Below are 26,596 nucleotides of genomic sequence, written 5' to 3'. Positions count from 1 at the left end.
AGGTAACAGGGCAGATTCTACTGCAGATATCAATGACAACACATTTGTGTTTTGTCTGATACAAAAATGAGCTAACACAGGACTCTACCTAAAAAGGGTTCATATTTCCTTAAGTGGTCATGCCAAGAAGTGACCAATATCTAAGGTCTGGGGAAGAAAGGACTCTGAAAGGACTGGAGGTACCTGTAACATTCCTTTAGCCTCTTTCCCAACAACTCTGGATCGCCACCTCCTGTGTGCTCTCTTTTCCTTCTTTGGGCTTTCAAAAGGTCCAACCTTTTAACAACACACAGGACAGAAACAACACAGACTGCCATAAATCTAACAATGCTGAGAAACACCTCGATTCTTTAGGATTTGGGGTTATTTTCTGGAATTGTAAGGGAAAAAAGTTTTTTGTTTTGTTTTTAAACAACAAACCTGCATAGCATTTATAGCAGGTGCTGAATATGTCCTGTGAAGAACATCCATGCTCTGTAACAGCTGGTTCATTTCCAGTAAATATGTGTGACAGTTGGAGAGGTCTGTTTGGAACAAGAGAATATTTTCAGTTGCCCTAAAGTAACAAACACACTGACAGTTTTCTTTCTTTTCAGGTTAGTCCTGTTCTGATTGTAGCTGGCTTAAGTTATTCATTGACTAAAAGCACTAGACTGCTGGATAAAATTATTGCATCCTTTAGTCAAGCTCAAATTCAAAATATTCAAATGCATTTATGTGGTGTGTATGATGATCATATCTTTCTCTAGCTGGATGCAGAAAAATGAGAGTAATGTGATAATTTCTGCAGTTTGAGATTTGTCAGAGCTCCTCATGCTGAGGGTAATAATGCCACAGGCATCAACACTGAATTGTGCATTCAGACCTAGAGGTGAGGCTCCTCTGCATTAGAGCTGAAGCACACTGGCAGGTAGAAATTTAACAAATAAATATCACATAGACACTGCCAACAAGAGAAAGATCTTCATGCTCTTAGGAAAGCATGAAAGCAGAAGATGACTTTGAAGCACAAAAACTTAGTGCTTTTTAGGTTACAAGGTTTTGGATGCTTTCCTTTTTCCAGCCTAAGGATGTTCAAATCTTACTATTGAACGTGATGTTCCCATATAAAAGAAACTGTACTGAAATGCATTGGCTCCTTGTAGAGCTGCCCACAATTGATGCCCCCACACCCAAAATTACCAGTTCTTTTGCACACAAGTGAGTAACCACTTAATCAACAGCCATCTCTTTTCTTCCTCCAGTTTCAGAAAAAATTCTAACACTAATAACTACTTAGTGTATAATACTCTCATTGTTAAGAAAAACTAAGGAAAATATTAGGCTACTTTCAACTTTCTTCAAGTATCATTACCTCTTGAGCATTTTTCCATGTCTTCAGAAGACTGTAGCCAAGATGAAATCCTGGACTCATTACTTGAAAATGAAAATGACAAATTACCTCCAGTTGATGTTGAATTCTGTTTGGTCAAGCTGCCTGCCTGCTCCAAAGAAGAACAAGTGAATTATTAACACACAATTTTTAAGTGGTGTATGCACAAATTCTGACAATCAATAGTTGAGGACCATGATCATGGACAAGGACTGAAAGCATCAATTACATGGAGGGGGAAAAGGTGTGTGATCTAGACTAGTATATTGTACATAGTCATTGAGCATAATGCCATGATAACTAATGTAACTGCTGCCCACAAGCAGTAGGAAAACCATGAAAATTTGCTGAAAACTAAACTGTGAGGAAGGGCAAAGTTCTGCATAAATTCAGTCAACTTAACACAGTCTTAAGCTGTGCCAAGGGAAATATAGGTTGGATATTAGGAAGAAGTTTTTTACAGAGAGTGATAAAGTACAGGAATGGTCTGCCCAGGGAGGTGGTGGAGTCACCATCCTTGGATGTGTTTAAAAGAAGATTGGATGTGGCACTTGGTGCCATGGTCTAGTTGAGGTGTTGGGGAATGGGTTGGACTTGATGGTCTTGAAGGTCTCTTCCAACCTAATGATTCTGTAAAACATTAAAGTATATCTGAAAAGGACCAAATTCAGACATCCTGTTCCTCCTCCATCTTTCCCAAAGAAGCCCCAAAAGTAACTTAGATGTAACACACAGATTTGTTAAAGCTGTTTTTCAGTGTAAAAGCAAAATATCATTTAAAATTTTGACACTAGATGTAATTTAAAATTTTACACAAGGTTGAATGTCTTCAGCATGGATTTGCTTGACAGGCCTTAATACAAGGATGGCCATACACCTTATCTGGGTAAAGACTACCCTTTGACACCTCAGCAAATATATCACACTTGGTTCAATTTCAGAAGTGCCCATCATCAATTGCTTCAAGAGATTATGGAAATTCTCCATAAGAGCTAACTGAGATTAATTAAATAGCTTCCAATGGGAAGAAATTTTTACCCAGTATTGTTACCAGTTGATTGTGGCCTATAATGCTGTTTTTTTCTCTAATGTAACTACAAATAATAGCCATTCAAATACCTAAATAATTGTACAACTTAATAAACCTTTCATTTTCAATAAAACCCAGGTCAGGAGGATGCACAAATCACTTACTTTGTCAACATCTTGTTAATAATCAGTTTTAAGCAGTTTCATCTGAGTGCCACTACACAGCCATTTTACTGGTTATGAGAAAAGCTGATTAAATTGTTTGGCTCTTCTCTGAGGCATACAATTTACAAACTTTTTTACCTCCTGCTCACCTTATATCAGAACTCCAGTAGTATTAATTTTAAATCTATTAATAAGAAATTTCATCTACATCTCAGTCAGTTGCAGCTTTCCTAGTTGACCTTTTTAAATTTACAGCATAACCACCAACCCGAGTTTCAGAATAAAATAAAATGCACCATCCATTTGGTATTGTGTCAGTATGCAATAGCAGAAAGCATCAGTGAGCACACTTGTTTTTAAATTAATCAATGCAGCTTAGCTGGCTTACTCCTGTACAAGCTTTAGTCATATATTTAGACATATATATATATATACACACAAATATATCTATCCAAATAATAATCTCAGCACCTTTAAAAGCAGAAGTAAACTGAATTTAATGTTGGGCAATTTTACTGGCATTTTGTGAACCAATTCCACACTTATCTCTTCAGAAATTAGCCTCACCAAACCAACTTTGCCAAAACTCATATACATGACTGACATGAGCATGAGGAAAGAAGGAAGCAGGGATTGCCAAGAAGCAGACAAGAGAGAGATTGTGTAGCTCCAGTTTTCATAGTTTTGCTTTGGATCAGAACAGTTAAGCTTTAAAATCCAAGAATTCCACACAAACATGTGTAGATATCTACACCTGTCTCTCAACAACAATAAAAAAAAGATGTGAAAACTGATCAGGTGTTGCTAAAAGCACATAAAATGCAACTCAAAGTTCATTTGATATGTATTTCTCAAAATAACCTTAGTGCTGGAGTGATATCAACTAACACCAAGCTAAGGCTGGTGTAATTTGGCAGACTTCCATTTAGCTTGAGCACAGCTAAGGTGATTAACTGCAGCTTAAGAACTATCCCCTTCTATTTTTCACATGAAAATAAGTAGGGCTTCTTTGCAGTGCAAATCTGGATTAATAGTCTGAATTAAAGTCTTTCATGCCAAAGAAGAAATGGTTAGTTTCCTGACACTAAGTATAGATTTTTAGATATGCTGGTCACATTGGTTCGGGGGTTTTTTTGAGGGGTACAAACATACCATGGACTTTGCAATGTTCTTGCTATTCTTCCCCACTTCAATCCCTGCTGTCTTTCAGGAGAAAATAACTAAGTGGCCACAGGAGGTTTGCCTTTCCTTGCAGAAGTGCCCCAGGAGAGCAGGCTGGAGCTGCAGAGATGCGCGCAGGCAGCTCCGCAGAGCGGCCCCATTCCCCAGGGTGGGTTATTGTTCCTCCAGCTGCTGCTCACACACACCCCCTCCCTCCCAGCCACGAGCAAAGAGCTGCTCAGACACAGCTCTGTGCTTGCTAAAACTCACACCCAGTTACAGGACCAATGATGAATTGGGGTACTGGGGAACAAGCCTGCTCAGATCATAAAGTAATTATTCTGGAGCTGACTGACACAGCTAGTACATTTCAATTGTAGTAACACAGAACAGGTTTTTTTTGATTCTCAAAAGCAACCAGGGATTCTACATTGGAGCAGAAGAGCTGCTTTGGCTGAAGGTCAGCCAGTCAATGTACAGACAGCTGAAGGCACAGAGGCTGTGTACAGGCACAGAACACAAACCATCTTCCAGGAAACTGCAAAGAGATCATTTATGGGGTTGGACTGAACATTTGTCAGGTCATTTGTGAAAGTAATTCACAGACTTGACCAAAAGACAAGTACACTGCTGACTGGACCCATCCAGACCCCATATCTGCCCACAGCACAGCCCTTGGATTTATCTGAATAATGCTTCTGCCTCAGCTAAAAATATAAATAGTGCTCCCAGTTGATGGCTTCTTGTATAATTCCTATATACTCCTTAGATAAGTAGTCAGCTTCATTCATGTAAAAGGAGAGAGGGTTTATTAGCTAAAGGATATACAGCAAAATGCTAAAGGGAAAAAAATACCTAGCTGAGTACTCTTCTATGACTAATATTCACCAACACATATCAGACAAATACTAATATATGTCCCAAAAATGATGAGGAATCTAACTCAATACACAGATTTGAAATTCACTGTAAAAATACAATTTACTGGATTAAAATAATGAAAAACTACTCTAAAATTTAACAGCATCATAAAGGAAACTGCTTGGATGTAAATCAATAAACAATAAATTTTCCTCTTGACATTTTAGAACATAACTTAAATGCCACCACAAACTTCCATTACGCTCTTTATTTAATGAACACACATTAGACTAATTTAATTCCTTATGAAAGCTCATTATTTATAAATAAAATAAACATAAATAAATAAAAAAAAACTTTTACCTTTCTACCTGGAGTAGAATCACAGAAACCAGGGACAGAATCTGTAGTAGTAGATGCAGGGAAGAAAATATTATTGGCGTCGTGAGGAAACATGGAGATTTCATTCTGGCGGTACATCCTGTGATGGCGAAGTTTTGCTACCCATTCATCAAACAGCTCCTGAGACTTCACCTACACAAGATTCCAGGGTTCAGACACTCACATCCAAAATAACTGACAAAGAAATGATGGTATTTTGTGCTCATTAGGCAGCTAGCCTGGCTGACCTTTACTGGCAAAGTATTGGGAAAGTTTTTCTAAGGATGCTCCTACCAAAATGAACTGTGTGAGCTTAGGCATGACAGAAAATTCATCACAAGATAAAGTCAGGAAAAAAGGGAACTGCAGTTAGCAATTATGTCTTCCAATGCAGAACACAATACTAGAGCAACTTACAGATTAAAAAAACCTTTAAAATTTGAATAACCTCCCTCACATTTAATTTGTCATTTCTTAATTGCCATTGTTAAAGCTAGGTCAGTGTTAAACTAATTATAAATATAAATTTGATTTTGGTGATGTATTTCAAAACAATTTATTCCACAAGTATAAATCCCCAACACTTCACTATGGAAAACACTTCCTGTAGGAAGGACAAGGATGAAGATAAAACTACTGAAAATAAAAGCAAGAAGTGTGCAAGAAGTGAAAAAAAATTGCTGCTAAACACAAGGCATCTTCAAGGTTTCTGTTCAGAACAGAGTTACTGATTCTGGGTCCTGAAACTGTACAATAAAATCTCTCAGGTTATTCAGTGCAAACTAATCTGATGAGACTAAGAAGTTATTAGTGTAACTAACAGACCTCTTGCTGTCAAAAAAAAAAATGTGCTTCACCTAACACAGCTAATATCATTAGTTTGGGAGCAAGGTTATGACAGTCTTGAAGACCTACCTTCAGGTGGTATATTTGCTCCTCTGTATCCAAATCTATACATTTTGTTGATTTCTTTACAGACATGACAGAAAGTCCAACATCAATACAGCCATGAAGTTTTCCTCTCTCTATCTGCAAAAAAGTGAAGAGTAAAAACACAATCATTCCAGATGAAAGTAAAAGGATAAATATTACCTTCAGAAATCAGCATTTCTTCCCCTCTCAACCTACTGTTTAGAATTACTGAAAACTTGATTTCTTGTTGCCAACAGTAGGGAATTTTTGTTATTCTTGATATTTGTTACTTTATAAAGGCCTTAAAGAGTTTCAGGTCACTTACATCAGCTCGGCATTTAGAATATTTCAAAATCCCTCTGTCCAAAAAGAAGTACCTCTGTAAACAGAAATGAAGAGAATTAAAAACAAACAAAACACACCAAAAGAGCCACAAACAGAAAAATAGCACAAACACATCCTCCCCCCTTCCATTTCTTTGGAGAATGCTTTTCTCTGCTTTTAAATAACCTTTTTGTCACAAAACCACACCAAGTAAGTCCCACTCATGTGGCATCAAGCTTTCAGACACACTCCTTCCCTACCTTGTGCCAGCCTTTCAGAGGCCATTTCCTCTTTTTCAGCAAGCATCCCTCCTGCTTCTGTGGCTCCTGGGTACAATTCATTGCTCCCCGGAGTCCTTCTACAATTTCCCAGCTGTCCTGCTTAAACAGAAAATCCAAATGTAGATCTTATTTCTTCCAAAGAACTGAATTGTTAAGAGAGATTCAAGAAGAAGAAGGCTATAAGAAAAAAAGACAAAACCCAATTGATGTTGAAATAAGGATCCATCTTTACACTTTGTTATGTATCATCAGAGAGATAAGGTTCTTTTTCATTTTGATAGAAACAATACCACTAAATATCAGTTTTTATGACAGCATCCTTCACTGAATGTACATGCTTGCCAGAATTTTATATGTATCTTTTCCTGCACATACATACACACACAGAGTGTATAACCACAGCATAGTCACAATTTAGCAGAAAGCCTTCTGCCATCAGAGACAGAAACAGCCTGTGTTAAAAGGATAGGTTTTGTAGGTTATGAAGCAAAAAATAAGACACTAATAATGAAAACCTTTTTTCTATAAAAAGTCTTTTGCCCATTCTCAGTAACTCAAGGTTTTGTGTTTGGTGTAAGCTGCAGCTTCCCTAAAGTAAAAACAATAAAATAAATTAAATCGAACTAAACTAAAAACTAATTTAAAAGCTAGGGAAGTAACTCAAGTACCATGAGGAATATGACATAAATGAAAACTACAAGAAAAACAGAAGTCACCCTTCATCAGATAAAACTAATTAAAAGTGAATCTCTCTTTTTTGCCTCAAGGAACTCTTAAATGCAAGACCCTGCAGCAATAAAACAGAGAAGAGTCTAAATCTCACAGTATTTTTATCGTTTTTATTTATGGAACAACTACAAATGACAATGTAACATGAGTTTCAAGATTTCTGATCAGAGACCTCATGAATTATTTACTGCCAGGATTTGGCAGATGTAGAATTATAAATAACTGACAGGAAATGCTATGTGCTAGTACCATCCCCTTATATTTGAAAAAGATAAAGAATGCTTTAATACATAGAGTATAAAAACAAAAAATGACTAGTATGAAGAAAATCAGGGAAAAGAGAACTATTCCAGGTAGGTAAGTACTCATGGTGCTCCCTGTAAGATATATAGGGAAGTATTCCCAAAGAGAACTTGATTGTCTAAAAAAACCAAAAAAACCCAAACACCTTAAAATGAAAAATTAAACAAAATTTAAAAATTAGCAAGTGTGCTAGCTGTGCTCATTTATACATCTTCAGAATCCTTAAAATTCATCTCTATAAACCCAGAAAAATATTACATCAGGTGATATAGTCATTACTTGTGTAATAAGGCATTACACATTACAAGCAAACCATCTTTGAAAAGAATCTATTGATGGCACTCCATTATTTCTCTGTTATTTTCCTTGTGCCTCATTTATAGAACAAACTGATAAGCTGCTCTGCTTTCCTGCTTTGAGTTTAGTCTCCCAACACTCAGCACACAATAGGCCACAGGCAGTGAAAATGTGGGGCTGAGCAGCTCCTGTCAATCAACACCCTACAGACCATCCAAGGATGTTGTACTACCTCAACACAAGTCAAAAGTGCAAATGTCCCAACCAAAATTTTTGAGAGAACACATTTTGTCATATAATTCTAATTAGGAACTAACAGGAACAGCTGCAAGATTAAGGAAAATGTTGTGTTTATGGTTTTGTTTCTTTCTTCTTGAAAGTAGCCAGAAGGGCTTAGAAGCTGCTTTGCCCAAATACCAAGCAAGCTATTTCCCTTGTCTTGCCAACATACACTAAACTGCACTACCCAAGCACATAACTTTTCCACTGAGAATTAATCTGAATTAATTAGCAGTGAACAGCAGATCATTTTCAATATTCTGGTATTGTACCTACCAAAAAAAAATAAATAAATAAACAAAACCAAAACTTACTCCAGCTTTGGGATTAAGTTTTCAGAGTCTGGTTAAGCATAAACACAGTTATCACTGAAAGAGTGGTCTGATAGTAGGAGACAAGCAGAAATCTCAATTGAGGAAGATTTACATTATCATAGATTATCTCAGGTTGGAAGGGACCTTACAAGATCATGTAGTTCCAAACCTTCCACTAGACCAGGTTGCTCAGAGCCCCATTCAGCCTGGCATTAAACACTGCCAGAGCTGGGGCATCCACAAGTTTTCTGAGCAACCTGCTTCAGTGGTCTCATTTTCTCACTAAAAAAAATCTCCTAACATCCCATTTAAATCTCCCTTCTTTCAGTTTAAGACCATGCTCCCCTGTCCTATCACTATGCAAAAAATAATACTCTGTCTTTTTTATATGCTCTGTTAAGTACTCAAAAAGGCTGCAATGAGTCACCATGGAGCCTCATCTTTCTAGAAAGAAAAGCTTAGAAAGAAAGGCACTCCTGAAATGAGACAGACCCATGATACTGGATGTGTGAGGTGAAGAGAAAGGAATCAGCTGAGAATCAGTTCAGCCAATTACACCCATCTGGAATATACAGCATTAATAGTTTTGATCAAATTTTTAATATAGAACACGATGTTCCCTGCATTACAACTCAAATTTAGCCTGGACCTCTCCTGCAGTCCAGACACAAGGTATCTCTCACATCCTGCAGAAAAGTCATATTTATCACAGATCCTGAGGTGAGCAAGGTGGCCTAGAATGTGCCTTCTCAAATAAAAAGTGTGAAGATGGGAAGAAAAGCTGAAGTGGAAGCACTGCTTCCCCTCAAGCAGGCTTGACAGCCTGCCAAATCTCAGTTAGAAGGCAAGTCTGCTACTCATCTCTCTACCCTGGGAACCTCACACCTCAATTGTCAGCTGTATGTGATGGTAGCTTAGTTGAATTAGAAATGGATCCTCTTAAAAGCTCACAGAATTAACAGCTGGGGATCTGCTGGATCCATGCAAGGTGCCATGATGCATTAACAGAATCTGTCTTTTTCCACATACATCCTTCCAGAAGAATCCAACCTTTCCCACCTGAACAAACTCTCACATTTTTCAAAACCACTGCTGGTTTTGGATGCATGTGCTTGACCCAGACCCTACAGATCCTGACCAGGTTTTTTGTTTTGCGGGAGATTTGACACCTCACTGAATGAGGAAAAAGCTTCAGCTGGCTATTCCTGGGAGCAGCTGCAGGAGTGAAAGAAAACTGCTTACTCTCTAAAATGAAGGCAAATGAATCAGGCTGGTCGATTATCATCTCTCCTCATCACTCTGAAATAGCAGAAGAGCAAACTGGAGACAAAGGATTTCCTGAAAGCATTCAGATTATACTCCCTTCTGCTCATTCTTACCCCACAAGAGGGAACTGAAAGAGATAGCCCAAAACATGGCACTAACTTGAAAAAAAGACACACCCCCCCAAAAAGACCCCAAAACTCCCAGATGAATGGCATTAACAATTCTAGCATAAGTCTGATGTCTAGATGTTTTAAGATTATGACATTGCAAAAGATTTGCATCATTATGGGCCAAAATCTACACAAAAATGATCAACACTGCATTTGCTGCTCAGGAAAAATTTCACTTGAGGCTAAGGGAGGAAAAAAATCTTCACTTTTCTCAGGTCCAGAGGTGCTCATTTCAGATCAGCACTGAAAAATCCCCCTGTACACACTCCTTGGCCCACACTTGGTCTATGGCTGAAGAAAAAAACTCACAGATTTTGGTCTTCCAGAAATAAGTCCATTATTAGGTAAATGTATTAATTTGCTGTTTGATATAATAAAAACCTTCTCATTTGCTACAATATTCTGCACCATTGAGCTCCTTAAGGCAAATTATTTCAGGGGAAAGTGTGAAGTAATGATTCTGAATGGCACTCAGACTGATGCTTGCAGTTGCAGTTCCCTGAACAAAACAGATGACAGTGGCACACTTTCTTCCAGTGCAAAATGCAGTCGATTGTACCAAATATTTTAAACTGCCAAAAATAGAAACCTGCTTTGAGGAGGATAAGGGCTGGCATCAGCTGCAACTAAGGCATTTGTCACGGTTGATAAAATTGGCAGAAGTGATTTAGTTTTCTTTTATGGAACATGAGTTTTTTTTAAATGGTTCCTCTGTCACAAAGCTTTTCCCTGGTGGACCTATTTTAAAAGTTAGTTAACGTATCAGATTTAAAAATAATGAGCACAACATACCTTCTTTTGCTAACAGGTCAATTTAAATTTAAGGAAGGTTAACACCAGTTTTCTTTCCTCACAAAACTGAATTTGAGTTGTGTCTCTCTGGAAGAAATCCCTTTCCATAACTGAAGGAGAGGGGAAGAGAAAAGCAAAGAGGTGGGAAGTGGCAGTAGCCTCCAACTTTGCATGGGGCTTCAAAGTGAAGGTGAATTTAGTGGAAGAGGATTAGCTGTTAACCTGCTCAGTTCAGACAGCAAATGTACTATATCAGGCAGGAAATGGGTACCAAATATAGCAATGGAAGGAGTGGATCCCTCATAGTCCTGCAGCCCTGCTTAAGTCAACTCCTTTCTGTCAGAGTGGCTCATTTTCTGCACCACAGGAGTCATGCTTCACACAACAGCCCTCCAGTGTAACTAAACTTCAGCAGACACAGCAGCCTGGCACGACTGTTCTTCCATATCCCAACCCCAGGTCACTTGTGTGATGCAGAAAAGTCTATGTCTAGGAAACCATGAGACACTCAGAATTCAGATCCTGCTGTTTTTTTGGGCAGACTTCACCCTGCTCCACGATCTTTCAGATTTTATTTCTACTTGATCAGATTCACAGAGAACTGCATCAGAGCAGCAGCACAGAGAAAAGCACCTGTCAGGAAGATCTGTCACTAACCCACAAGCCACGAGCACGAGAGATGCAAGTGTTTGAAGGAGGAATAAGAAACCCTCCATGGAGCTGGAATATGAAGAAAATAACATCAAAATCATAGCATGTCACTCCCCAACCTGCACAGCACCTGGCAACATCATTTAAACTTTCAGGATACTATTAATAAAAAAGTATCAGTAACAGTGTTACATTCCACTATTCTACCAGGATTTTGAAACAAACACCAAAAGAAATCCAAACAAACAAACAAACCCTCCTGAAAATTATTGTACATGTGGTCCTTTTCTGATTAGTGCATTTTTAAGCTTCACACAACTTTAGATGGTTGCTGTTTTCTTAACAGAATACCTAAAGTGTTGTCATTTAAACTAGCATACAGATGGAAATGGAAAATAAATGGCATAAGTAGGGCTATATTACACACCAGTGGATTTAGTCATACTCATGTAAATCTTATTATTTAAATAATAAATGATAACACTTGATAGACACAAACTGTTGAACAGACAATACCAAATCTTTTAAATTACACTTTTCAAAAGTAATCTCATATGGAGAATATAAAAAATAATATCACAGGAAAACAAAAAAGATATCCTGAGAGCAAGGATTTTATTGTTCAGTATACTAGAAATGCACAGTACTTCTCACAAGCACAGCACTTTAAAAGTCATAAATTGTTGAGACATTTGACTGCCTTGCCAGCTGTATGAGCAGGGCCAGAAGTCCTAGAAGAGCAGGTGCTGTTTCAAAACACAGCTGGGGACTCCAAAGCTTTTGGGGGATTGGGATGCTCAATTCCAATTAAAATCTCTGCCTGAGGCAGCTTCAAGAGCTGCACTAATCCAGCACTTGTACAGATAAAAGTTTATGTTGAGCTCTTTGCTCATGACTTTGCAAACGTGGATTGAGCGCATTTGAGTTTAATTCTCAGTGAGGATGCAGGTCAGCATTTCTTGCCCACAAACAAAGCTGTGTTCAGCAGCCTCACCTGGCAGGTGCAAACACTTGTAGACACATCTTTTGAAACTGAGAGGTTTAAAGAGTACCATCATCTCTTCACAAAACAAAGCAACCTTTACATTTGACACAGATGCATCGTGTTACGTGAACACTCATTTTTGTTGTCTGTGGTTCAACAGCAACAACCAGCACACATGGGCATTCAAAGAAGCCCTGTGTCAGATTGATGAAAAATGAATTATCCTTCACACATGCATGCACACCTTTCATTGGAAACTTGAAATAAACAGAGCAGTCACACCATATTCTAGAACAAAAGTAGCGCCTAATAAAAAACATTCGGTATTTCAGGATCAAATCACCAAGATTTTACAGCAGTTCTATTTCACTATAAAGACACCATATATACAATAAGATAGAAATCAAAATTCACTGTAAGCATTCCAGCTTGACACATGCCTGCTATTCAGTAATATGTGTCTACTGCATTTGACTCAAAACAAGATGCTGCTACCAACAAAACAAAAAGAGAGGGAAGCAAAGAAGTGATGAAATAAAACAAGCAAGCAATAGGAAAACAAGGTTTAAGAGGTTTGCAGATATCCAAGACAAAGTAACAGCCAATCTTAGCAATGCTTTCAGCTTGGTGGAAAAAAGTACCTGTCGACTTCCCTGCTTGGAGGAGCAGCTGCTAGTACTTCTTGAAGGAGACAACATTTTCTGGGATGCACCAAAGTTTTTTTCTTCACTCATGATCCAATACTATTTGTTTCATATATGCTCACTTAGAACACCATTAAAAGGTAACTTGGAAAATGTGTTGGAAGACTCCTCAGAGAAACACTGAACTCATCCTTTACCCAAATGCAGTCCAGTGACATGATCTGTATCCCATGGAAACTCCTAAAAAGGAAAAGAAGAAAAAAAAAGAAAAAAGTCAGGTTATCCGATGCTGTCTCTTGCTGCCATATTCTAGTATGAATCATAATAAAAGCCTTTAGTAACACAAGCTGAGCACAACACTGTATTTTATAAAAAATTAATTGAACAACCACTTTAAGATAAATTTGCAAGTCTCAGACAGGAATGACGTAAATTTTGGACCCTAAAAACATTTTAATTGTTGCTATTTATTCAGAGAACAAAGTACAGTATCAAGCATCTTTTTACAGATTTAAATTAATTTTAAAAACTAATAAACACACACAAAGAAAATCATAAATCTCTATATTAAATGGCCCAAAATAGATGCAAAGTGAGAGGCAAACATCCAATGTCACCAAAAATGATGGTAATAATCAAATAAATGTCTCTTTTTCTCTGTTCCTTGATAATTTAAACAACTAAGCATAGCTTTATATTATAAGGCAAAAAAATCCCTCTACATAAAAGAGTAATACCTAAAAGCAGTGAGCATGAAAATTTAGCTGCATAGAGCTGTGCATGACCACTTTTACCTGGAATCAGAAAGCTCTATCTACTGTCACATCAGTTGTCTCAGCAGGTGACTGGAAGAATAATTAACAGTCTGTTTGATAACAGTGCTCCTTGCAGCACATGCAAATAGAAGCCATGCCAGGAACTCCCAGTAATGGAGTTCCAGTATGGGTAAAAATTGTCATGGTAACCACATACTTTTAAAAAAAAACCAAAAACAAATAAACTAAAAAAACCCAAACAAATAGAGGACATTACAAAAGGGTGATGCTTTCCAAAACTTGAGGTAGCTGTATAAATTGTCCATCACTTTGAATTTTATTGCATTGGGCAAAGAATTCACAATTAGGAAGAATCCAAAAGCAACCACTGAGAAAGGTAAGGAAGTTTTCACAGGGGGAAGAGAGATTTCATTGCCAAAACAGAGACACTACTTCACAATTCCCTTTCCTGCACTGTCACAACATTCCTGAGCTGGGATCACTGATTATTGAAGTTTGCCATTCATTTTTTCCTTGAAAAGGCTTAAATTCTATTCTGGGAGAAGCAGTAACTTCAGAATCCTAGTAAAATGTTTTGTGCATTTTAAGAATTCCTTTTCCTTAAAAAACCAAAACAAAGCAATACATCAAAAGCCACAGACAAGAAAAACCAACCAGAACACAAAATTAAAACCAGGTGCTATATTTAAGATGAAGACAACACTCTGCAGCAGAAAACCTCTCTCCCTGCAGCTGAAGCATCCAGCTTCTGAACAGAAACCTTTTCCAATCTACAGTGCTTTCTGGCAATGGAGTTTGCTGTAACATTTCAATCAACATGCCCTCTTTTCACCTGAAACACAATTTCTCTTTGTGGCATTTACTTTACCTAGTTAGAAATACTCTGTTGCCTCCAGAACAAAGCTGTGATAGAGCACAACCTCCATAAGTGAGGTGAGAAATGAACTCTCCTGGGGTTCTTCCAGGAGTGGAGGTGAGTCAGCTTGGTAAATATTCCAGGAACCATCAGAGAGCTACACAGTGAGCACTGAAAAAAAAATAAGCAACCCAGACCAGCAATGTGACAGCAAGCTCTATGTGATTTGGGCCCAACACATGGACTTTAGACTAAAGTTAAATCTGAGATTAGGAGTAGTGCATTTTGGAGAAAGTATGGCCTCTTTCTAGTACTTTTAAGAGGTTTAGATTTTTTTTCCATTTTTTTTAAGCAGGTTAGAAGCATCTCAGGTTTTTAACTATGGAGTAAATATAATGAATTACTTTCTTCCTTACTTGCAAGTTCCATTTGGCAAAACAGTTTAATGGTGACATCTGTATTAACAAGCAGAGGTCAAACAGTCTCAGCAGGAACAGAAGCACTCTTCCTGCAAACTCATTGTTCAGATACTCCCTTGGAAGCAGGCAGCAAGTGCTTTGCTTCTGCAACACACTTTGCTCAGATAAATCCCTGTTCTCTTCACTGCTCTTGTTCAGAATGAGCACCTTCAGCTTTCACTGGTGACTACCTGGCATTTTGGTAGTGATTGGCGGAGTTCATGGCAAGAAAGGCTTTAATTTGCAGCAAAAATCACTGGGTATATCTCCAGGACACACTAGCTTTAAGATATACAATGTCCTTTGCCTGTTTGAACACACAACACAATAGTTGTGATGTCCTAGAAGTGTCAAGTAATTAAAAAAAAAACCCTAGAGGTCTCCTGGACTTCAACAAAGAGAGAAGCCATATAATCACAGGAATATTTCTATCATCATGTTTCTGGTGTGGAGTCTAAAGGGTTGGCTACACTAATGTTCTAGGACAGAGAGGTACTTCCTCTGCAAACCTCCTGTAATAACAAGGTTTGCACTACAGGGCAGCCTTGGAACATGGAAACAATCCCTCTTGGATTAAATGTACTCCAGGACTGCATCCAGTGCTCAAAGCATTGAGCCCACAGCAGACTAGAGCTAGTCCTGACAAGCCTTAGGCAGGGGCTGATGTTAGATCTTCTAAGAGATTGCCTACAAGGATCCAGTTTTACTGCACTGCTCCACTTGCTAACATTGATGTCAGAGGGACACACCACCTAAGAAAGTACTTAAGATCTCCTAGGGCAATGTCATTTGTCCTTTTGGAATCAGAAAGAGTGAGATGGGCAGGTTTCCAGAATTCAAATGAGCTGAAGATGACTCACTACCTAACAAGAGGTGCTTGAACAAGGAGCAGGGACAGGTGAGGTAAATCCAGCAGACTGCACCTGAAGTATTTTTTGTCAGTCTACCTCTAAGTTGGGCTTTTGAATTTTCCTTTTTCCCTCCAAATGAATTACTGCATGGGCTGGACAAAAGGCTTTTCTTACCAGCCCTGAAGAATTCAGGAGTGAAAAATGTGTCCTCCCTCCAAAGTGCTTTATTCTATTAGTGTTTCTCAGTAATTTAACTTCTTACCTTGAGACTTCCAGATCTGAGCATGAAAAAATGTATGTGAATAACAATGGTGGCCCAACTCCTCTGTAAATACTGCTATGTATTCCAGCAACAACTTTGTGTTCCTTTCTTTAAAATTCTCTTCAAGTATAGAAGAAAAAAAAAGAAAAATGTGGCTGCCCTTCAACAGTAACTCACTTATTATTCCAGGAAAGTGAGAAAACACTGATTCTGCATCCCAACTTGATTGGCTTTCAGTAGTAATGACTAGGTCTCTCTAGGGCAAATGATATTTTGCATTACTTGTGGAAATTAAGGCCACCAGGTATAAGAGCAATACAACTTTAAATTAAGAGAAGATGGTAACTAAAACTAATTTTTTTTAAGGTCCTCATGATCCAATTGCTTCAGATTTATTAAAGTTTGCTCCTTTCCATGCCTCAGAACTGTATTTGTTCCCACATTTCTCTGGAACACTCAGGGCCACTTTCTTTGGTCTACTCCAAAAAGACAATTCGAAGATGTGAGGCTGAAGCAAATCCAAATAAATTTAGGACATTAATTTTCACTGTGCTAAGTATTGGCCTAATTCTTTTCTATAAAGTCAACAGCTGCAAAAGTAGGCCAGAGTACCTCTGCAAATGACCTCACCAGGTGCATTTTGAAGAATTAAGAACATGAGTATCAAATATTAGTTAGAGCTACTACACCACAAGACGATACACAGCACTTATCATCTTCTACTAAGAGCCTTATCATTCTACATCAATTAAAGCTAATGCAAACATATGATAATATGTAAAACAGGAATACAATTTTTATAAAAAAGTACCATCCCAGGTTGTCCTCAAACCTTTAAAATTGGTTCAAACCTTTAAAAAAGGTTCAAAGCAGCCTTGCAGTATTGTTTCATCTCTCACAACTCTGAAAACAATAAGCTTACAGCAAATTCAAAGATTTTTCACATATCACAAAAGAAGTGAAATTCAGAAAAAAAATATATAATATAAACTGCAGTAAAACTGCAGTTTAAAAAAAATCAACATTATGCAATTATTTTTGCCGTGGTTCTGGAGGAAAAATAAAGCCTTAACAGCTGCTTCAAAGCTGATTCAGCAGTGAATGAACACTAGAGACTTTGAGAAGCAAAACTGGAAGTGTACATCTCATTCTGTAGTCAATTCAGGTTTTTTTTGATAGAAGAATAGAAACAACATAAAGCCTGATTAGAGTCAGGTGGACACAGCAAGCATGGAACTGAGCAATCCAAATCAGAGTTGCAAGCAACACTGAGTGACTTTCACAGAATTAAAAAATACTTTGTGCTGAAACCTTTGCTCTGCAGCTATGATTAAATTGCATTCACTCATATCTGCCTGGATAAACAAAGCAAAAGTCTTTTCCTAGTATTGCTTTCATGTCTCTCTCTGTTATGGTTCAATTTGCCAGCTTTAATCTATCCTGGTGTCTCATTTGGCTCAAAATAGGGAAGAATTATTTATAGGCTACAGATACACCAGGTACAACTGATGGAGATGTCTTTTCAAGGCAGGTATTTGCTGTTCCTCAATTACTGTAAGATTCACACTACTGAAGGTCAAAGCACATAAATCCTGCTCTGTTACTAACTACTCTCTTTACTAAAGAAAACTTGCAGAATAAAACATGAAGCTGTTTAAAACAACACTTACTGATAGGTTATTAAACCCATCCTTGAAAGCAAAAGTTCAAACAGCTTAGGGAGACAAGCAATAACAGGAAACATTTCAGAACTGCCTTCCATCAGATAGGTGCTTGCCCAAATCACAACTTCTCTTGAGCAGATGTTTTCATCAGCCATGAAAAATACTACTCTGAAGTAGTCTGTGATGCAAAGAAACAGTTCCATCTAGCCTGTCTCCTTAAGGAGGCTTTTATAGCAACTTAATCATGCTATGTCAGTGACCCAAAAGAGGAAAATTTAGTTCAAAGAAAACTCTCCTAATTGTCTAATCAAGAGAGACAGACAGAGGGGGAAAGGGGAAAAGCTAGACAAACAACCATACTGTATTTAACAAGAGATTGCTTATCATGTATAATGTTCATCACTTGATGAAAGAAAATCCTGTATGTTCCAGTGCACAGAAAGCAAAAAAAAAAAAAACAAAAAAACAACCAAAACCACAAAAACAGAAAACAAGCCACAAAACAAAACCTCAGAAACAATCCAGCAGAATACATCCCAAGGAAGACATCAAAGAACATGCCTCGATGTCAAGTCCAGTTAGACTTTCCTGAAACAAAGCAAATATTTGCTGTTTCACTAAACCTTGGGGCAGACAATTCAATCCTTGCATTAGAAAAATCTTACATAATTTTAGAAATAGGTCATTCAGCATCCTGAAATATGAGTACATATAAAAATACCATCTTTTCCTCACATCCACCACAGAACCTGACTATAACACTGCACATGACAGGATTCATTTCAAATGCATACTCTTGACATGTTATTTCCATCCCCCCAGGAGATCTGTGATAGACTGCACTTGTACCAAAAACCCAAACTTACTGGGTATATAAACTAGATAGACATGGTAAAAGTCTTGGTGATGGATGATACAGAAAATACACGCTGTAGTGGCAGTAATTTTGCAGCTGCCATACTACCCAACTTTCAATCTCAGTACCTAGCAGGTCAAACCTAGCTATTTATTCTAAATAATTAATGTTCTTCTTCTCTCCCTACCCCTTCCAGAAGGAGTCTTGCCTGGCAGCTCAGGGCTCACAAGACTGAGGGTGCCACACCAGCCTTCCAGCTCTTGGCATGGATGAGCACTTGGCCAACAAGCCAAAAGCTGGGGTACCACAAGAAACTATTTGTGACCCTGTAAAAGAGGGGTCCAGTTTCCCTGCAGGTCTGTTTGCACTGAACTGCTGCTCAGCTGGAGAAAACCTTACAAAAGGCAATCAGGCAATAGAACAGAGAGAGATAAGATCATTATAATTTTCAGTAAGGAAAATAACAGGCACAGGGTATCACTTTACAGTCTGTACTAAAAACCTTGGAAAGGCCCATCTCTCAGTGATAACATCCCTGAGTGGGAAACATTTGGCAGGACCTTGGTTGTCTTTCATTTTTCTGCTCTTACTACTTAAAGCTTTGCTTTGTTCACTAAAACAAAGATATTTCACTGTGCCCTGAGGCTTATTCCTTTTCAAAACTGCAGTCATTATTGCTGAAATGTTACTGAAATACACACTATTTGTTGTCCTGGATTCAGTTTTGATAGGCACAATGATAGCTCTGGAAATATTTGTCAGTCTGCCAGCATGTAGTAATTCAAGGAACTGTGTGCACATCAAGAAAAAGACATGACTTTTCTGTCAAACCATTGAAGGTATCAGTGTAACTTTGAATCAGACTGGCTCTTCATGACCTGAAGAACTGAATGAAGCTGTGAGATGCATAAATCTATCAAGGCCAACATAAAACAATATATTTTATTAAAACAGCTGACATAATTAGTTGAACTGTGGAGAAAGAACCCCAAATCCAGTCACCTCGGGTTTCAAGTAGAACAGCAAGTGGAAATACTGGAAAAGTTTTGGTGGCCCAGGAATGATCCTCACCAAAATCTGAAGGAAAATATCATGAGGGTGCTATGACCAGCAAGCAACACAAATAAGATTCTTTATCTCATGCAGCAGAGCCAGACATGTTCATTAAAGAGTGGCAGGATCTAACAAACCTGCTTTGTCCTCTTTGATGTGCTGTTTTACCTTTCACACTCTGGTATAATCTACTTTCTAAAAACAGACAAACAAACAACCCACACCTCCCCCCCCCAAAAAAAAAAAAAAATAAAAACAAAACATGAAAAACAACAAAACTAACCAAACAAAAATTTTGATCCCCCTCTCAGAAGAGTGTTTATCCATAATACATTGGAATTGCCATTTGTCCTGTATAATCACTAATTGCTTTTAAAAAAAAGGTACAAAGGAAACAGGGCTTCCCTTTGAGAATGTGTTATATTTTTCCTTTGTAAGCAGGCTTATTACCTCAAAATTTAAATCTTATTAACTTTAATAACTGTGGTAATAAGATTCAGTTCTTCCTTGGATGCATAGAAATTCATTTACACATTTTATAAAGTGCAATGATGACAAGCTATAAAAATGATAAAAATGTTGTATTTCTTCTTGATCAACCTCAAGTATCTTTAGAGGCTTCTAAGTCCAGTCCAGGATGCCTTTTTCAGTGTACTTTACAACATTAATATTTTAATATGTAGCACTACAGCTTTCTTTTAAATATTATGTAGATTATTTTTTACAGACAGTCTTTCATATTAAGAGAAGCTTGAAACCACAAAAGAGGTGTGTGTGTTCTGAACAAGGGCAGACAGCTGTTAGCAGATCAGTGTTAACTCTTTCTAACACCACCTTAGGTGAGAGGCCACTAATTTCTTAACACCGTGTTTCTAAACACACAATGTGCAAACAAACATCAACACTTTAGAAATGCATTGTAGGAAATAATAACATATAAAGTATCCTGAGGACAATTAGTACTACAAGTGCAAAGTAATTTTATTATTAATGCCAAAAAGTAGGAGCTTGCTAATTCCAAGTTTTCAATTAAAAAAAAAAAAAGAAACAAATTAAAAGCCAGCATGAAGGGGAAAAGTATACAGAGAACCACAGAATCAACAAATAGCTTAGGCTCAAAGGAGCCTTAAAGATCACCCATTTCCAACCCCCTGCCATGGGCAGGAACATCTTCCACTAGACCAGGTTGCTCAGAGCTCCATCCAACCTGGCATTGGATACTGCCAGGGTTGGAACACACACAGTTTCTCAGGGCAGCTTGTGCCAGTGCCTCCCACCCTCACAAGAAAGAATTTATCCTTAATATCTAATCTAAATCTCTCCCTGAAATGTGTTCATTTAAAATACAAATCAAGGCTTTGGTGGGAGCTCCTCCAGGACAGCAGGAGGATGCTGCAGCTGCCCTTTTTCCTGGAAACACATGTCACCCACATCCATGTAGGCAGGTGACAGGAACCATGAGTCACAAATGCCGTGAACCACACTCCTGGAAGATTCTGCATCACATCTGGTCTTAAATCCATTCATATTTATGCTTGTAATGAACACTCTGACAATGGGAACCAGGAAAGCAGTTCCATGGATCAAGTTCCTGCAGCATTACCTTCATGGGATAGGGAAAAGAAGAACTGAAAGAGACCTATAAGCAAAGAGATGTGAGATGTGGGAATCCAGATTATAAATCTGAATGACTTTGTGCAATGTTTCGCCTAACTCATAAGAAATGGGAAAGTATCAATCACAACAGCTGGGTCAGACAAAAAAAAAAAAAGATGCAGGCCAGAAGTGAAGTCTCTGCCTGGTTAACAGGCAAGAGCCACAAAAGGGATCCTCTCCCCACCTCAAATGATACAACCCCACCTCCACATCCTCAAGTTCTGAAACTGGAGGGGAAGACAAATCCAGCTAGGGTTACCACAGAGGCTCAACTTAGAGCTGGTAAAGGATTTCTTGCCCTTGAAAAGGGAAGAAACTAAGCAAGCTGCAAACCTATATTTGGGAAGATCAGGTCCATCTCAGAGGAGTGACTTCATGCCAGATCTTACCCTGCCTCTGCCTAGCTATAAAGGTACAAAATCTAAAAGCCATTTCAGAGATTAGCCAAAGAAAGAAAACTCTGAATAATGCAACTATTTCAGAGAGCCCAGAACAAGGAAGACCTAAAGAGTTTTAAAGCAGTAAGTTTGTTTATACAAATCTACTACAATATGATGTCTGCTACATCCCAGTGTAAAATATGGCCTGCCTCCAGCAATACACTCAGTCAATACAAAGCTGCTGAGAACTTTTATGGGTCTCAGTAGCAGTTCAGTGCCTCCATTGACAGCTTAGAGCTTAAATTCTATTCATTTTCAAATCTGACAAAGTAACTAAAGAAATTATTGCTCCCAAGCAATTTGTTACTGTCCTTTCCTGGAGATCAGTAGTTTCCCTGCCAATAAATAAATACATTTATAAAAAACAAAACACAACCACTGATCCACTTGAGTTGAGGATGATTTTTGTCAAAGCAAGCAGTTCACACACTTTGCTTTGGGATGGTCATCACCAGCTGGTGACCAAGAAAGTGGCAGTAGTGTTATTTTCAATTGATCCAGCCAGTTCTGAACAAGATACTCTGCCCCTAATTTTACATTTAGATTCAGGTTAGTGCAAGCTAGCAGCTATTTGAATTTAATTAAAAACAAATGAAATGCTCCATGATTAAAAAAAGCTTTAGGTATGCTCTCATTCTCAAGTATTTTTAGAGGTTTAAAAGATTGAAGGTTTTAATTAGGATGCCTCAGCAAGATGAGAGAATGAATAATTTACACAGTACTTGATTTGAGCTCATTGAAAAGGTGGTACAACTAAACTATCCATATTTTTATTTCTAAGTAGTTTATAATTTTTTTTAGTTCAGCGCTAGTCACTGCAAGCCACAGAGATGGCAGACAACAACAATGAAGAGTTTTATAATGTGTCCAACATTTTGGTTGCTTCATAGCATTCTTGAGGTTGGTTATACTTGAATAGCAACTAACAAGCTGAATTTTAATTATAGGCTGTAAAACCAGCAATAAACAAACAGAAGTTTTCACAAGTGATGTAGATTCCCCTTAAAGAGCTCAATATTAAAGGAATTCCACCAGTCTTGGCCTTCTCTCTCTGTCTACTCTCCTTCCAATCCTTCATCAGTTTTATGTTAGTTTTTAAATTGCTGGCATATGGCACTGGCTTTGCCAGACCATCAAGACTTACAACACAAAAAATAAATCAAACCTGTGGTTAATTATAGATAGTGCATAAAGTTAATTCTGACAATATTTAATTCTTATTTCATATAACTATCTTGATGAATTTCTGAAAAGGAAAGTAGAACAAAGCAATTTCTTAGGGGAAGACATAAAAGGTTTGGGGTTTTTTAATAAAAATGCCTGAAATTACTGAAATAACAACATATGAAGTTGCAGGAAACATAATACTGAAAGCTATTTTCTTAACAGATGGCACTCACTCCTACTTCACCCATGATGACCTACATTTTTTTTCTTAAATTTTACTGATATTAATCCCATTGAATGTGTTTTTTACAATTTTGCCACCAAGCAGTGCTTTTAGCATTAAAAGTTTGAGAAACTTATTCAAGAACATATTTCTAACATTATAAAATACAGCATGCATAAAGGAGGAAAACACCTTTACAAATCTCACAACATAAAGTTACACTTCTGACACAAAATTGTCTTTTCAAAGGCTGTTCAATACTGAAACAATATGCACAAAGTTTTCATCCAGCCTTGACTGGAAAACATATTTGCAGACATTAAAGCATTGTCATAACTCATGATGTCTTGTAGAAAAAATACACCTGTGCAATACAGGCAGTTAAAACAGAACCAAAAAATTAAACTGATTTTCATTATTTTGTTCTACATGTTTAATTGTGAAAAGGCAGAAAAATTAAATCTATGTAGAAAATGAGGAGCTGGAGAAGAAATATGAAAAAAAATTTACAGTGAATGGCAATTTAAGTAAAAAACCTCTAAGATTTCCATATAAAAATGCACCCAATTATTTCTCCTAACATGTTATATTGTTTTTGAGAACACATCATAAAATATGTCCAAAACCCCAAAAATCTTTAATGCTGTTACACCAAAATAACAAGGATTTATTTAAAAAATAAATCTGGGAATGACCAATGGCAGTTGGAAGGATGACATTTGGAGAAGTAACATTATCAGCATTTGAAGTTTGACAGTCTTCTCTTCTGTTCTCAAAAAATAAGAAAAACTGTCCACTGTCTGTTCCAGCTGCAAACAAAAAAGGTGGCAGTGGGAGCTGGCAGTGCCCCAGCTCCTATTTTCAGACTCTTCTCCAACCTGTTGACTCACCTGCCCCATGATATCCCTCACTATCATGATCTTCCAGAGTAGAACACTCACACTAACAGTGAGAATAATAAAAATGTTGTTGAAACTCTTCCCATATGATTCCCAGGGTTAGAGAGCAAAAAATTGTTCTCTAGAGTGATTTCACAACACCACTTAGGCAGATCACAGTGAGGGTGATCACTGCTTCAAATCACTTCTAAACTATAAAACATGGTGGCAAAACAAGCAGGATCTCCTGCCACCCTCCAAGCAAGTGCTTGTCATTTGCATCACAAGAGATGATTTTGGGAACAGGATGTTTATCATGGTGAATGGGTATCACACTTTTAAAAGGTAAAAGAAAATACAGAGCAACACAAAACATTTCTTGGGGACCTGGTGCTATATTCCAACTGCTCATTTTGGCCAATTGAATTAAAATACTGCTAGAGCCACACAGCAGTTCATTTATGAAGTGCATACATAAAAAATGCAAATAATCTATATTTGTGTCAAGTACAAAAAAGCTATTGAATTACTTGGAGAAAAATACTCTGATCCCTCTCCTTACAGCACATTAGGTTTCTGAAAAGGGATTTTGAAAATGGGACAAATGGTAGTCACATGCCAGGCTCTGAACAGCATCCAGTGAAAACTGATTTCATCTTCCTGCTTCCTAAAACAGCCATCCTAAGCTGAAGTTCATTTAGACCCAAAACTGCAGTAAAAGCTTTCACACCTCACATTTTTCTTTCACATAGAAAGCAATCCCAGAAATACAAATTTTGACCTATTATTAACTGCCAGTCTATTCAAAATTTCAGTATTGTTCCCAAAATTGGAATATAAATTTGCTTCTACTCCCCATGGCATTCAACAACTAATTTTGAAAAGTCTTTTGTTCTTATAGATTATCCATACAAATCCAGCACACAGTGCTTTAAAATAACGAAAGCTTCCAATAAATGCTGCTACCTTGTACAGAGGAATCTGACCTTATATTAATTTTGCCTGGGGTCCTCACTAATTGCTCAGAGTTCACATCTCCTTTTACCAGTTTGGACAGCTCAGTTTCTCTCTGTCTTCCTCCCTGCCCCATTCCCCATGCCTGGGATACTTTTCTGGAGCTAGGTGAGGACATGGAAAAAGCATTAGGCATATGGAAGTTAAAACCAGCAGCTTAACCACCTTACACAGTAAATCTAAGGAGCTTAAACTCACCAACAAGTGCAGGAATTGTCAAGTTGGATGCTGTGCATTAAGCATGAGAAAGTAAATGCATGTGACAAATGCATTATTTCCCCTGTGAACATAACAATTCTCAGCTAATGTATCTAAATTAAATCACAGTTATGTCTGGAGAGAGCAGAGTGACAATTAACATTTTGTACATAAACAACCACTTTTTTAGATTCAGAACCACTTTCAGGGATGCTGCAAGCCTGACTTTTCTTCAGCTGAACAAGCAGAGACACAGCATTTCAACAACATTAATGAACCTTCATGTGCCCATGGACAGAAACAGGTAACAAATGAAATAAATCAGGTGAAAGCAAACTGAGTTGCCACAATTTATCCAAAACCACTACACAGTCTTCTATTTGATCTTCCTTTTAACACACTGAACCAGAACTTCTTTGCTACTGCTAACTTAAATAAGCAGCAACACTGCTAGTTTTCACAATTATTTCAGAATACTCTGAAATTCAAACACATGCAGTCATATGGATGCTTTTGTGACAGCAATAAATTCTTTAGAAAGGAAAATACACCTTCTTTACCCTTATCATGTTACCCCTTGTTCACTGCAGTCTAATGAGAGGAATTTTACTAATTGACATTTGTGGCAGCAGCAGCTTGATGCCACGAGGCCAAAAGGCAATTAAAGGTCAGTGCCTATTAGATTACACCAGGCTGATGGCAGCACATTTGGAAGCAAAGGTAGAAGCCCCTGAGCTCTGACTCACTGCAGAGCCTCAGATCTGGACATTTCACTCAGCATCTGCATGGCTGGGCTTTCTGAGCTGGCCCCTGCACCCAGAGCAGCCAGCCTGCCACCTGCCTCAGGTGGGCACTCAGGGGGTCTGCAGCCTTCCTCTCTGCCAAATACACCTTCAGCAGCTCTGTTCCATCCATCAGGCTAAGAACTTCTGCTGCACTTTCCATGGCAAACCCCATAATTCGTGCAGGTCATAAAACTCTTTCATTTGCAATACCTATGCCAAGTATAGGCATATTGATATTCATGTTTTCTATGCATGCATCTGAAGTGACACTAGCACCTTGCTCCAATGTTAATGATCTCTTTATAATCAAGTATTAATAGGCACACTTATTTTTCTATGACAATGCCCTTGTGTTTGAAATGCACACATCATATTGAGTGCACTACAGTCAGATTTCTGGGCTATAAGTTAAATGAAATGGGATGCATGGTTATGCAACTGAAAAAAAAAAAAAAAAAATCAAGGAGTTATCTTCCCACAGGTGACAACTGAATCACAGAATATTCTGAGTTGGAAGGGACCCACAAGGATCATTGAGTCCAA

At 37.8% G+C, this 26,596-nt stretch overlaps 1 protein-coding gene across 4 annotated transcripts in view; it reads right to left on the bottom strand.

Annotated features, from left to right (window-relative positions):
- Positions 1-26,596, bottom strand: part of OSBPL3 (oxysterol binding protein like 3) — an 82,742-nt gene that overhangs the window by 31,873 nt on the left and 24,273 nt on the right. For 2 of the 4 annotated variants that reach the window (XM_056482697.1, XM_056482699.1), the window contains exons 3-10: positions 12,914-13,156; positions 6,466-6,585; positions 6,207-6,260; positions 5,885-5,998; positions 4,952-5,122; positions 1,355-1,481; positions 421-524; positions 184-276 (exon numbers count right to left, since the gene is read on the bottom strand). In XM_056482697.1, coding sequence (XP_056338672.1) covers positions 184-276; positions 421-524; positions 1,355-1,481; positions 4,952-5,122; positions 5,885-5,998; positions 6,207-6,260; positions 6,466-6,585; positions 12,914-13,006 — 876 coding nt within the window. In that variant the 5' untranslated portion in view covers positions 13,007-13,156. The remainder of the gene's footprint in view (positions 1-183; positions 277-420; positions 525-1,354; positions 1,482-4,951; positions 5,123-5,884; positions 5,999-6,206; positions 6,261-6,465; positions 6,586-12,913; positions 13,157-26,596) is intronic. The other 2 variants (XM_056482698.1, XM_056482700.1) reach the window with 1 other exon arrangement.

Source organism: Oenanthe melanoleuca, chromosome 2 (genome assembly GCF_029582105.1).
Source record: "Oenanthe melanoleuca isolate GR-GAL-2019-014 chromosome 2, OMel1.0, whole genome shotgun sequence".
In the NCBI taxonomy this organism is placed as follows: domain Eukaryota; kingdom Metazoa; phylum Chordata; class Aves; order Passeriformes; family Muscicapidae; genus Oenanthe; species Oenanthe melanoleuca.
The sequence above is the reverse complement of the archived record's forward strand: the minus strand, read 5'-3'. Positions and strand labels throughout refer to the sequence as shown.